This window comes from Oryctolagus cuniculus, chromosome 9 (genome assembly GCF_964237555.1).
Source record: "Oryctolagus cuniculus chromosome 9, mOryCun1.1, whole genome shotgun sequence".
Classification (NCBI taxonomy): Eukaryota; Metazoa; Chordata; class Mammalia; order Lagomorpha; family Leporidae; genus Oryctolagus; species Oryctolagus cuniculus.
Genome location: NC_091440.1, coordinates 136,676,925 through 136,691,144, shown reverse-complemented (window position 1 = coordinate 136,691,144; position 14,220 = coordinate 136,676,925). Strand labels below are relative to the sequence as shown.

Genomic DNA, 14,220 nt, shown 5'->3' with positions numbered 1-14,220 from the left:
TTTTTTCTTGGTGGTGACCTGGAGTGGAGAATAGCAGCTGGGTATGGAGTAGCAACCAATCAGACTTTGCTAGATTTTTTTTTGGGGGGGTAAGATCTGTTTAGTTAGTTGAAAGGCAGAGAGAAAAAAGGGAGAGAGGGAGGGAAGGGGGGAGGGAAAGAGAGAGATCCTACATCCCTGATTTACTCCCAGATGGCCACAATGGCTAGGGTTGGGCTAGGCCAAAGTTGGAAACCAGAAATTCATCTTAGTCTCCCAAGCAGGTGGCAGGGACCCATGTACTTCCACTCGTCACCCACTGCTTCCCACCACATTAGTGGGAAGCTGGATTGGAAGTGGTTTAGCTGGGAGTCAAAATTGAACTCTGATTTGGGATGTGGACATCACAGCTGGCGACTTAACCTACTATGCAACAACTCCCAGCCCTCTTGGCTGAAATTTTCTAATGGCCCTTTTAGTAGTTTATGTTTACTTCAGATCTGCATGGCTCAGTAGTCAGCCAGCCATGACCAACCAGTGTTGTTTTAAGACTCAGATGTGGGTCAGTGGGCTTAACCTACCGCTTGGAATACCTACATCCCATGTTTGGAGATCCTGTTTGTGTCCTGGCTGCTCCATTTCTGATGTACTTCCTGCTAATGTACTTGCAAAAGCAGCAGAAGATGGCCCAGGTGTTTTAAACAGATGTATAGTTTCAAAGAAAATGCATAGCAAAAGGAGTTAAAGAAAGCAGAATTAGCAGATATCAGGGGAAAAAAATAAAGACATTATTGTCTAAAGATTGAGATGGTACAACTCATATAAAATTCTGACTGACATTCCAGTATCTCATAGGAGTTTGTGAGAGTGTTATTTAAGCCATTTATCAGACTTTCAAGATAGTTAATAAAATGCATTTATATTAGATTTTGTTTGAATGGATAATTAGTTCAAAGCAAGTGAGCAGAATGAGGATTTTCGTTTAATTCTTTCAAATTTTTTTGATGTTTACAGAAGAAAAATTACTGGAAGAGAAGATCTAAGTGCAAGAGTTCATGATTTGAGGATCATACATGGTATGTTTTGTTCATGTGTTCTACCTTTTCTTGTTTTTTAGTTTAATGGTTGTACCAGAATTCTCATTACTGGTTTTGAGAATAGTAGAGCATAGAGCTCTGTAAACGGTATTCAGTTGCACATAAACTTTACTTTCCTGGGATCATTGGTGCTGTTCTCTTTCTACTTTTTCTTTTTGCTCAGCTTGGAGGAAGGGTGTATGTGTGTGTGGGAAGCAGGGGAGGGGTAGTGTTGATAGCAAAGAGTATTTCCCAGCTGCTCGGTGTTTAGCATCCTGAACTGTGGTTTTACGTCCCTTAGTAGTGCAGACCACCTTAGGGAAGAAGAGCTAAAATACCTGTAGGCCAGTGGCTGTGTCAGCAGCAAAGGAAATCTGTGACAGCAAGACACTAAATCACAGTTCCAGAGGCAGCTGTGATTTGACCTACAGCCAGACGTTCAGTTTGAAGTTTTGTCTGGAAATGGAGCACCGCTAATACATACACCTCATGAGCAGATAAATATTCCTGTCTTTCACCTGTGCAATGTGTGATTCTGTTAATCCAGGTAGGCTTTGTAGCGAGGCCTGAGCAAACGAGCCCCCCCAAGGATGCCGCGGTCGTCCTTGCAGTGCCTGCTGTTGGCTCTGCTTTAGTAGCCTGTAACTTGGAGCTGTTTGTAAGCCAGGAGGTGGGCGTTTGCTTTCTAGGCATGTTAAAGCGATTTTCAAGTAATAGATAGAACTAATTGGTTAATCAGTGAGGTAGAAAGCAATGAATGCACTTATTTTATTTAAAAATAAATAACTTTTTAATGCATTTTGAATACCAAATTTGGTTGTTTGTTTTGTTTTTCTGATTGGAATTTACATGATCTCAGGTTAGATTTGTAGATTAATAAGTGTTCTACCTTTGATGATTTTCTATTAAAGTGAAATTGCATTAAAAGTTTGTTGTGATCTCTGGACTTCAGTGGTTAAAAGAACTTTTCATTTGTTGATTGACCTCTGGCTATGAATATGAGTTTGTTTTATTGTGAGACTGCTGTAGATTGACATCTTTTCTTACTGTGAGCTGCTTGGTAATTTAGGTTGCAAAATTGAATTGTAGAAGGTGAAATGATTTTTAAAATTTTCTGTGGAGAGTTTGGCCTAATCTCATTATCTTAATCTGAGTTTTACCACCACAGTAATTTTCTTTTAAATATGTATCTCCTGCCTGGAGTTTTTTTTTTTTTTGTTTTTTTTTGTTTTTTTTTTTTTTAATTTATTTGACAGGTAGAGTTAGACAGTGAGAGAAAGAGAAAGGTCTTCCTTCGGTGGTTCACCCTCCCCCGTCCCCAAATGGCCACTATGGCTGGAGTTACGCCAATCTGAAGCCAGGAACCAGGTGCCTCCTCCTGGTCTCCCACGCGGCTGCAGGTGCCCAAGCACTTGGGCCATCCTCCACTGTACTCCCTGGCCACAGCAGAGAGCTGGACTGGAAGAGGAGCAACCAGGAAACCAGGACTAGAACCGGCCACCCATATGGGATGCTGGCGCTGCAGGCAGAGGATTAGCCAAGTGAGCTGCGGTGCCAGCCACTGCTTGGAGTTTTTAGAAACATCAACAGATCAGTAGAGGCCATTTATAAGAATGTAAGATTCATTCTGATCTGAGATTTTCTTTTTCTGTTTAGAATAGTAAATGGACATCATAATCCAGTTTAAGACATCTTAGTGGACTTCTTAAGCCAATTTAAGGTTGCATAGCTAACTTAAAATTTTTAGAAAAAAATTTTCCTCTCAGGTTAACATTGTGTAAGATTTGCAACCTAATGTTCTGTGTATTTAAAATGCCTAAAGTCATTTATTTGGTTTAGGATAGGCAGGAATACACATTACACTTATGAGTAAATAATATGAGTATCTGCTAGGTAGTTATGAGCAAGTATACTAATGAGCCAGTCTGGACTGATTTGAAGGGAACTAAGTACATATTGATTAACCATTTAGTTCATTTTTCTTTGATATATGAGAATTTGGTAAGTGACAGGTCTGGTTTTTCTTCACATATTGAGACATTAGTTAACTTAAAAACTACTTTGGTTTAAATTCTGCTTCATAGTTAACACATATCCAGAGTAAGATGTTTATTTTCAGGGAGGCAAAAGGAAATGAGAGCTCTTTTTCATTCAACAAAGACTTACTGTGGCAGTAGTGATCAAAAGAGAAAAAATGTCAGTAGTGTGTCCTCTTGTGGGCATTAAAAAGATGTAAGACTAGTAGTAATAGGTGCTTTAAAGAAAAAACTCAGTAAAGTATTTTAGGATTATGGTATTGTGGAGATATTTTTATATGAAGGGTCAGGGAAAGCCTTGTAAAGATGTGTTTGAGCAGTGATCTTAGAGAAATAAGGAATTAAGCATAATGACATCTGAGGAACTTAGCAAGCGTGAATAAAAGCCCTATGGTAGTATTCTTGGTATGTTCAAGGAACAGCAGAGAGGCCATTGTAGCTAGAAAGACTGAGGCAGATGGAGGAGGAAGAGTCACATTGTTGGGGTAGGTCATTCAGGCCCTCTGTGAGATTGGAAACATTATCAGGGTATCATGATCTGACACTTTTGTTGTTGTTGCTGTTAAAGATTTATTTATTTATTTGAAAGAGTTACATGGGGGGGGGTCATCCATCTAATGGTTCACTCCCCAATTGGCCGCAACAGCTGAAGCTGCGCCGATCCGAAGCCAGGAGCCAGAAGCTTCTTCCGGGTCTCCCACGTGGGTGCAGGGACCCAAGGACTTGGGCCATCTTCTACTGCTTTCCCGGACCATAGCAGAGAGCTGGACTGGAAGTGGAGCAGCCGGGTCTCAAACTGGTGTCCATATGGGATGCTGGCACTGCAGGCCAGGGTGTTAACCCTCTGCACCACAGCGCCGGCCCCAGATCTGACAAATTTTTAAAGGCTCACTCTGGCAGAGGGAAGAAAATCGCAGGAGGGTAGGAGTAGAAGCCAAGATTGACTGGTTAGGCGACAGCTTTCCTCGCTGCAGATTACTGTGGCTTAGGCCAGTAGACGTGATGAGAAGACTTCAGTTCTGTATAGGTGGTATTTCAAAGGTGAGCCTGCCAGATAGGTGGGTGGATTGGTTGTAAGATACAAGAAAGAAGGAAGTTAAAGGTTGACTCTGAGGTTACGGAGAAAGGGAGGTGGGGAAGAGAATGTGTGGGAGGGTTAAGTCAAAAACTGTCATTTGAGAGAAGAATGGTAGTTGCTGGGGGAAGGAGGAAATGGAGAGGTGCTAGTCAAGGGGTCCAGAGATTTATTTATGCATGATGAGTAAGTTCTGAAAACCTGAAGTCAACAGTGGAAATGTAGTAATGGTATTGTGTTGAGATTTGATCACTGGGCAGATATCAAGTGTTCTTACTATAAAATTAATGTGAGATGGTAGTTATGTTAATTAGCTTGGTGATGGTAATTATTCACAGTGTGTTTATGTATCAGAATGTTAAGTAGTATACCTTAAGTATTTGCAGTTTTGTCAATTATACCTTGGTAAAGATGGGGGAAATTATGTTTTGAATATGTAGAATATCTAGCATATATCCAAATAGAGATACTCTCAAGAAATATGTGTGTTTGTATATTATGTATAAATAAGAACTATTCACCTTTGTCTTATTTAGTGGTGATCAGTTTCTGTTGATACATGTGTATCTGTACTTTGTTCCTATGTGAAACTGGTGATTTCTTCTGGCTTATCATATCTTTCCTCACTCTCGAGTTCAGGAAAAAATGACTAAGACCATGATGATTGAAAAGAAGAATGAGATCATAGAGAATTTTGATCAGCGAAGCTGAAATTTATGTATACAGTATCATAAGCAGTAATGCTATGCAAATATTTGGGTTCTTCAAAAAGTTCATGGACAGTGAACTCTGAAAAACTATGCATGGGTTCTAAGAAAATTTTTGCACCCAAGTGAACTCTCACTAACTTATGGAACATGAGCAGATTCTGATTTGAGAAACTGAGAAGAATAAGACGTCAGTTTGAAAAGAGTTCCTATCAGAGCAGCATGTGTTTTGCTACAATTGAAACAAAAACAAACATTCACATTATGAATATTGTATAGAAGAATGATAAAATCATTTATATTATCCCCATAAACCTTTCATATATTAATCTAAAGAAATCAGCAATTTACAATTGGGTAACTTTTTTTTTTTTTTTCTTTGACAGGCAGAGTGGACAGTGAGAGAGAGAGACAGAGAGAAAGGTCTTCCTTTGCCGTTGGTTCACCCTCCAATGGCCGCTGTGGCCGGCGCTCCGCGCTGATCCGAAGGCAGGAGCCAGGTGCTTCTCCTGGTCTCCCATGGGGTGCAGGGCCCAAGCACCTGGGCCATCCTCCACTGCACTCCCGGGCCACAGCAGAGAGCTGGCCTGGAAGAAGGGCAACTGGGACAGAATCTGGCGCCCCGACCGGGACTAGAACCCGGTGTGCCGGCGCTATAAGGTGGAGGATTAGCCTAGTGAGCTGCAGCGCCGGCCGGGTAACTTATTTTAAGAGAGGATAAGAGTGTTGAAGATGAAGCCACCATTAGTTTGTGAGGAAAAAAATTCATCTTGCTAGCACCCTTACTGAAGAGGAACAACAGTTAACAATAAATGATAGCTAGCAACATAGACGTTTTAGTTGGCTCAGTTTATATATTTCTGACTGAAAAAGTGGAGCTAAGTTTTATTTATTTATTTGAGAGGCAGAGCAACAGAGAGGGAGGGAGGGGGAGAGAGAGAGAGAGAGAAAGTGAGAGATCAAGATCAAGAGAGAGAGAGCTTCCATCTGCTTGTTCACTCCTTAAATGGCTATAACAGCCAGGAACTGTAGCCTGGTTTCCCACATGGGTGGCTCAAGTTCTTGGACCATCTCTGCTGCCTTCCCAGGCTCATTAGTAGGAAGATAGAATAAAAACAGAGCATCCAGGACTTGAACTGGCACTCTGACACAGTATGTCTGCATCACAAGCAGTGGCTGAACTCACTGTGCTGCAATGCTGGCTCCCAGTGGATATGTTAAACAAATGGGGCCGGTGCTGTAGTGTAGTGGGTAAAGACCCCGCCTGTAGTGCCGGCTTCTCATATAGGCTCTGGTTCGAGTCTTGGCTGCTCCACTTCTGATCCAGCTTTCTGCCTGGAAAAGCACTAGGAGATGGCCCAAAGTGCTTGGGCCCCTGCACTTCGTGGAAGACACAGAAGAAGCTTGTGGCTCCTATCTTTGGATTGGCACAGCTCCATCTGTTGCGGCCATTTGGGGAGTGAAGCAGTGGATGAGATACTTCTCTCTCTGCCTTTGCCATTGCCTCTGCCTCTCTGTAACTCTTCCTTTCAAGTAAATAAATCTCTCTCTCTCTCTTTTTTTTTTTTTAAGAAAGATCCTAAAGCATTTCTTCCAAGAATTGTAACAGGAGATGAAACATTGCTTTGTCAGTACAATCCTGGAGGTAAACCAGAAACAAAGCAATGGCTACTAAGTGGTGGAAGTGGATCAATCAAAGCCAGAGCAGACTGGTCAGGAGCAAAGGTCATGGCAACAGTTTCTTGTGTTACTCAAGGCATTTTGCTGGTTCATATTCTGGAGGGCTAAAGAATGATAGCATTTGTTTGTTCTGAGAATGTGTTGAGAAAAGTGGCCAAAACTTCAGTAGAAAAACGCCCAAGAGAGTTTCCCAGAGAATCCTTCACCACTATAGAACTCTGACATCAAGTAAAGGGCAACTTTGTAAAAGTCTTGATGCAAAATCATCAGATCTCCATTTTATATCCATCTTAAAAGTCCTGATTGGTTTCTTCTTCATTCTTTCTTTCCTAATCTTAAAAAACATCAAAGGGTACCCATTTTCCTTTAGTTAATATTTAAAAACTCTCCAGAGGCAGTCATTGTGACACAGCAGGGTAAGTCACTATGTGGGAATGCTGGTTCGAGTCCTGGCTGCTCTTCTTCCAGTATGGCTTTCTGTTCATGCCTTCTGGGAGGCAGCAGATGGTGGATCAAGTGCTTGAGCTCCTGCCTACTTTGTGGGAGACTTGATTAGAATTCCTGGCTCTTGGCTTTGGGCTGGCCCAGCTCCAGCTGTTCTGTGTGTTTGGGGAGTGAACAAGTAGATGGATGATCTCTCTCTCTCTGTCACCCTGCCTTTCAAAAAAAATTAAAAATAAATGTTTTAAAAATAAGTAACAATGCCATAAATTCTCTTCTAAGAAAAAAAAATGCCCTTCATTTACATTCCTAGTCATTTTTTTTTTTTTTTTAATTTGAAAGAGCTACAAAGAGAAGTAGAGAAAGAGAGAGAGAGAGTCTTCCATCTGATGGTTCACTCCCTAAATGGCTGCAAAGGCTAGAGCTGAGCCGATCCAAAGCTGGTAGCCAAGAGCTTCTTCTGGATCTCCCACGTGGGTACAGGGGCCCGACGACTTGGACCCTCTTCTGCTGCTTTCCCAGGCCATAGCAGGGACCTGGATCAGAAGTGGAGCAGGCAGAGCTTTAACCTGCTGTACCACAATGGTGGTGTGGTAAATTCTTAGAACCCTCAGTTACATAGACTAAATAATTGATATCATTGTTCAGAAAGTGTTTTGAATTTGATGGAACTTCTGGTGAGAAATAAAGATGCTATTTTTAATTTATGGTTTTGAACATTTTGAAGCCTCCTCATAGACAACATTAAAAAATTTTGTTTTGTTCTGTTCCCCCCCCCCCCCTTTTTCTTGTGCCATGAAGTGGTGAAACCAGTTTAAGAAAACTAATGTGATACAGGTATTTCAAAAAGATGGGAAGTCAGGTAGCCTCTTAGAAAGTTTCTAAAGCTGTCAAAAGAGGAGGCAGTGGAGCCGGCGCTGTGGCATAGTGGGCTAAGCCTCTGCCTGTGGCATCCCCTATGGGCACCAGTTCATGTCCCAGCTGCTCCTCTTCTAATCCAGCTCTCAGCTGAGGGCCTGGAAAGCAATGAAAGGTGACCCAAGTGCTTGAGCCTGTGCACCTGCATTGGAAACCAGGAAGAAGCTCTTGGCTTTGAGTCATTCCAGCTCCGGCCATTGCTGTCATCTGGGGAGTGAGCCTGCAGATAGAAGACCTCTTTCTCTGTCTCTCCCTCTTTTTGTCTTTAACTGTGCCTCTCAAATAAATAAATAAAATCTTCAAAAGAAAAAGAAAATGAGAAGTTAGTAAGCTATTTCTGTCCTCTGATGTTAGGTTGCCTTTTTGTCTTTACAGCTTATTAAACGTGTCCCTTATTTGATGAATAATGATGAGCCCATTTTTAAAAATATTTATTTTATTTATTTGAAAGAATTTTACACACACACACACGCACACACACACACAGATCTTCCATCTGCTGATTAACTCCCCAAATGACTGCAACAAGTGGAGCTGGGCCAGGCTGAAGTCAGAAACTTATCCAGGGGGCCAGCACTGTGGCATAGCAGGTAAAGCCGCCACCTGCAGTGCTGGCCTCCGGGCGCCATTTTGAGTCCTGGATGCTCCACTTCTTATCCAGTTCTCTGCTATGGCCTGGGAAAGCAATGGAAGATGGCCCAAGCCCTTGGTCCCCTGCACCCGCATAGGAGATCCAGAAGAAGCTCCTGGCTCCTGGCTTCAGATCAGCTGGAAGTGGATGTCAGTGGCCAAATGGTAATTTATGGTTGAGAGTGCCGATGGCCCCAGGTTCCTGGTCAGCTGCTTCTTCTTCTTCTTCTTCTTCTTCTTTTTTTTTTTTTTTTTTTTAAATTTTTGACAGGCAGAGTGGACAGTGAGAGAGAGAGACAGAGAGAAAGGTCTTCCTTTGCTGTTGGTTCACCCTCCAATGGCCGCTGTGGCCGGCGCACTGCGGCCGGCGCACCGCGCTGATCCGATGGCAGGAGCCAGGAGCCAGGTGCTTTTCCTGGTCTCCCATGGGGTGCAGGGCCCAAGCACCTGGGCCATCCTCCACTGCACTCCCTGGCCACAGCAGAGAGCTGGCCTGGAAGAGGGGCAACCGGGACTAGAACCCGGTGTGCCGGCGCCACTAGGTGGAGGATTAGCCTAGTGAGCCGCGGCGCCAGCCTCAGCTTCTTCTTGAGATGAGTTAACAGTACCTCTTCCTAAGAGAAAAGCTAGGAAAGAACTATTAGGTTGACTCCTTGTGTATACTTTTTGTGACAAGGTGGCTGAAGTTTGAATGGTGTGGCAAAAAATGTTAACTAGAATTTTGATATTCCGGTGTCTGAGCATTGCAGTTTTGCACATCGGTCTTCTCTGTTGTGGCCTTTTATATTTTCTCATATCTTTGGCTTAACAACATAGGATGGGAGAGTTTTATAAACATAATGTTTATAAACCTTATATATGGAAATTATTTGAAATGCAGCTTTTGTATTAACTTTCTCTTGCCAGTGTCAGTACTGGTTTACAGCTAGTATCAGTATTGCTTTACAGCTTTTTAAAATAAAAATTAAGACAAGGTAACCAAATCCTTCTGTGTCTTTATATAGGAAACTCTTCACACAGAGAAACAGGAGGAAAGAAAAATGCAGTAATAAAGATAAATAAGGTTTGTTGAAATAAAAAATTTGTAGGTAATAACACTTCATGCTTATTTAGTACATGGTTCTAGTGCCTCAAGTATATAAAAATGTTTTCATGTAACTATTATGTACCTATATTGAGGTATTTGTCTTTGATTAATGGTATCTTATTTTTCTAGCCTCGACGAGCAAATCAACATGGAAGTCGGTGCTTCAGAAATTTTTTCTCCAATATCTTTTCTTCTAATTGTTACACTGGAGAATCTTCTCTTATCTGTCAATCTTATTGGTTAGTATTTTCTTTTATTAATTTTTGCAATTTATACATGATATTTTCAGTGTTTTAATTATAGTTTGATGGGAATAAAATTTGGGCCTCAAAGTTGTAAAAGTCTCACTTTGTTTTTAGATTTTTTAAAAAATAAACAGATTCTAGCAAAGAAGCATCTGTTTTGTGAGTATCTCTCTTATGCAGTGACTGCCTATTATTTTCTTTTCATAAGTTGGGTAAGTTCTGAACAAGCTTGTGCATGAGACAGAAAGAGAGAATTTGTTAAGCTGTAGAAGTAGTACTTAATAAAGCAGAGCCCTGTTAGAACAGGTGTCACCTTTCACCTCAAAGTGACAGCCATCTGGAAACTAGGTAGATATTTGTGGAATTTAAAGATTAAATTGAGGTTTCAAAAATCACAATTAGTTGAACAAACCAGACAGAGTAAGAGTGTGTAATTTAATGTTAGAACTTAGCAAGGTACCAAAGAACCCATCACAGCTAAGTAGCCTTTTAAAAAGTTAAACTAGATCCAGTTTTTGGTTGCAGTAAGTGTGCTTTATTTTTTTTTGTCTTTTCCTCTTAGAGTGGGAAAATATTACACCCACAATTTATCCTAAGTATGAAGCTATTAGTCTGAATTAACTTTTTAAAAAAATTGGATGATTAATGTTAACTTTCTAATATAAAATTTTTGCTTATTTTAGGAATGAGTTTATTTTGAAAATGTTCAAATAGAAAAACATATGCTTCATATTATTAGGCAGGAAAACTGCTGCTGTTCTTGATGTAAGCCTATTTAAATCAAAAATTAAATATTTGGCGTTCCCATGACCCTCCAAAATTTATCTTTCAGTACAGAATTTATAGAAGTCAATGAAATCAGTGAATTGATTAGGCAGAAGAGGCGAGAACTGGAATTGTCATGGTTTCCTGATACGTTACCTGGAATTGGAAGGTAAAAAAAAAAAGATTACTAAAGTGTTTATATGCTGTCATGAACACAGAATAGCATTAATACTTCTTTGGTACAGGGGCACATTATTCAATAAGAATCTTCCTAAGGAATTGTCCTACAAAGCTTTGGTGTTTCAAATGCCCTTGGAAGTGTCTCCTTAGTGTTGGTTTTCTAGTGTAAGCATTTCTGTGCTAGAGTAATTTACAAGGGAGAGCACCTGGGCCTGATACTGTGGCGCAACAGGTTAAGCCTCCCTCTTCTGCGCTGGTGTCCGAAAGAGGCACCAGTTTCAGTCCTGGCTCCTCTATTTCCAATCCGTCTCTCCCTGCTAAGGTACTGGGAAAGCATCAGAAGATGGCCCAAGTACTTGGGCCCTTGCACCCAGGTGGGAGACTTGGTGAATCTCCTGGCTTTGGCCTGGTCCAGCCCTGGCCATTGTGGCCATTTGGGGAGCGAACCATCAGATGGAAGACCCCCACCCCTGGTGTGTGTGTGTGTGTGTGTGTATGTGTGTATGTGTGTGTAACTCTGCCTTTCAGGAAAAATGTGACATGTACACACCCAGAAATATTATTCAGCCTTAAAAAGGCCAAGAGAGGAGTGAGCCAAAGGATGGAAGATCTGTCTCCTCCCTCTCTCTGTCTCTTCATTTGAAAAGAGACATGGAGGGGCTGGCGCTGTGGCGTAGAGGGTTAACGCCCTGGCTTGAAGCGCCAACATCCCACGTGGGCACCGGTTCTAGGCCTGGTTGCTCCTCTTCAGATCCAGCTCTCTGCTATGGCCTGGGAAAGCAGAGAGGAAGACCTCTCTCTCTGTCTCCACCTCTCCCTGAAACTCTGTCTTTCAAATAAATAAAATAAATCTTACAGAAAGAAAAAAGATGGGTGGGGTGTGAGAGCATCTACAGAACGTTTGTTTCTTGCGAGCATTCCCACCGTTACGCTTCCTCTGCTCTGTGCCCTTGCTGGTACCTTGCGCTGAAGCTCTGTTACTATAGTCCCCTTCTCCAAAATGTCCTTCTGAATGGGTAGTCAGTCATGTGTCTTCTCTGCCTTGGCATTCGTGACTGTGTGTCCTCTGGTACTTCTGGATGTAGGTCCTGAAGCTCGTAGCCAAATGCCCTGTCCATAATTTGTACTTAAATCAGACTGCTCTGTAAAGCTCATTCCTGGAGAACAGTAGTATTTTATCTTTTATGTCACTAGAATGTGGTTCTGCATTTACCCTCTCAGAATAAGAACAGAGCCTAAATAGAAATAAAATTAGGAAGTCCAGGTATGTACATAACAAAACTTTCCTTACAGTTACATATTTTTGTACAAGTTACACACTGTTTTTCAAGCTTCTCTTCTACTCTAGAATCTCACTATTCTGAATGAAGTAATGGTTGTTAGGAGAACTCAGCTGAACAAGGAGGAGTACAAACAGGAGCTGACAAGGGCCTTGGGCTGGAATGCAGACAGTTGTGGAGGGTTGTAACAGGTCTGTCCACACATTGGGTGCATTAAAGAGCCATTGTCCTCAGAGTGAGGAATTTTACCATGACACTGATAGTACAGCACTCACTGGTTGCCTGGGGAGGAGGAAGTAGGGTAGAAGCGTGTGAGGTGCCTTCTAGACAGGCGAGAATGCCAACTTTCTAGACTGGGCTGTAGTTACACAGAAATGTACACACAGACTGTGTTGTTACCTTAAGCACACTGATTTTCTTCAGTAGTGCTGAAGAAAGAATGAAAACTGAAACAGGGGCTGTTGTTTGGTGCAGCCGTTAGGATACCGCTGGAGTTGGCCACATGCCTCAGAGTGCCTGTGTTCAGGCCCTGGCTCTGCTTTTGATCCCAGCTCCTCATTATGCTGGGAGGCAGCAGATGATGGCTCAAGGCCTTGAGTCCTTGCCACCCATGTGGCAGACCCAGATTGAGTTCTAGGCTTCTGCCTTTGGCCTAGTCCAGTTCTACCTATTGTGGGCATTTGCGAAGTGAACTAAGGGATGGAAGATCTCTGTCTGTCTCTGCCTTTTAAATTAAAAAAAAAAATGAAATTCTTAATACCAAAAATTACATTAAATTGTTTAAAAGAGAAGCACCTGTGTGTGTTAAGTTACCTTCATCTCTCTTTGCCAATAATTTATCAGGAAAACATACTTTTAAAGATTTTTTTTCAGGGTTGGTATTTTTCATAGCTGTTGATTGATTTTTTTATTTTGTTTATTTGAGAGGTAGAGTTAGAGAAGGAGGGAGAGAGAAAGGTCTTCCATCCGCTGGTTCACTCCCCAAAGGGCTGCAACTGCTGGAGCTGGGCCCATCTGAAGCCAAGATTCAGGAGCTTCCTTTGGGTCTCCCACGTGGGTGCAAGCACTTGGGCCATCTTATACTGCTTTCCTAGGTCATTAGCAGAGACCTGAATCAGAAGAGGAGGCTGGGACTAGAACCAGCACCTGTATATGGTGCTGGCACTGCGGGTGGAGGCTTAGCCCACTATGCCACAGTGCCAGTCCCTAGCATAGCAGCTTGACACCCATGTCCCACATTGGAGTGCCTGGGTTCCGTTCCCAGCTTTGGCTCTCAACTCCAGTTTGCTGCTAATACAGAACCTGGCAGAAGTGATGATGGCTTGCTTAAGTAATTGAGTTCCTGTCACCATGTGGGAGACCTGGATTCAGTGTACTGCTCTTGGCTCTTGCCCTAGCTATTATGGCCAGTTGAGGAGCAAAGCAGATGGGAGCTCTCTCTCTGTCTGCTTCTGTGTTTGTGTGTGTATATGTCTGTCTCCTTGCCTCTCATAAATAAATAAATACATAGTTTTGGTTATTAAAAGGTTTTTTTTTTTTTGCAACCATTTGGTAGCCATCTTTGGATAATGAGCATCCCTGAATTAACATTTTCAGATATTTGGGCAAAATAAGTTTAAGCACTCTGCTTTAATATTTTTAATCTAATTTGGGATATTGATGGTTTTGAATTGCTGATTTAAATTTTTAAACCATTTAAACAGAAATATCTTTATTTTGTTTTGAATTTTCAGAATTGGTTTTATACCTTGGAATACTGAAACAGAAGTCCTTCCTCTCATTTCTTCCATGTTGCCCAGAACTATTTTTCCAACAAGTACCATATGTTTAGAAAATTTTGGTAAAGTTTATGAAATGTTTATTTTATTATTATTGCTTCTGATTTCTAAAAAATGTGAATATTGATGACATAGAACAACTTTAACTAAGGTATAGTAACTCCTAGATATTTCTGTAAATATTTGTACAATGACTTGATTTTAAAGTTGTTCCAAGTATATTTGCACACTGGAATACTGTTCAGTCATCAAAAGAAGGAAATCGTGTCATTTGCATTAACACTGATGAACCTGGAAGACATGCTAAATGAAGCGAGCCAGGCACAGGAAAACAAAAAGTGTG

General features: G+C 41.6%; 1 protein-coding gene across 9 annotated transcripts in view; it reads left to right on the top strand.

Moving 5' to 3' along the window:
- Positions 1–14,220, top strand: part of SCAF11 (SR-related CTD associated factor 11) — a 72,987-nt gene that overhangs the window by 48,824 nt on the left and 9,943 nt on the right. For 7 of the 9 annotated variants that reach the window (XM_008259359.4, XM_051850997.2, XM_051850996.2 and 4 more), the window contains 5 exons: positions 994–1,055; positions 9,547–9,605; positions 9,759–9,868; positions 10,707–10,808; positions 13,833–13,939. In XM_008259359.4, coding sequence (XP_008257581.2) covers positions 994–1,055; positions 9,547–9,605; positions 9,759–9,868; positions 10,707–10,808; positions 13,833–13,939 — 440 coding nt within the window. The remainder of the gene's footprint in view (positions 1–993; positions 1,056–9,546; positions 9,606–9,758; positions 9,869–10,706; positions 10,809–13,832; positions 13,940–14,220) is intronic. The other 2 variants (XM_051851001.2, XM_070049721.1) reach the window with 1 other exon arrangement.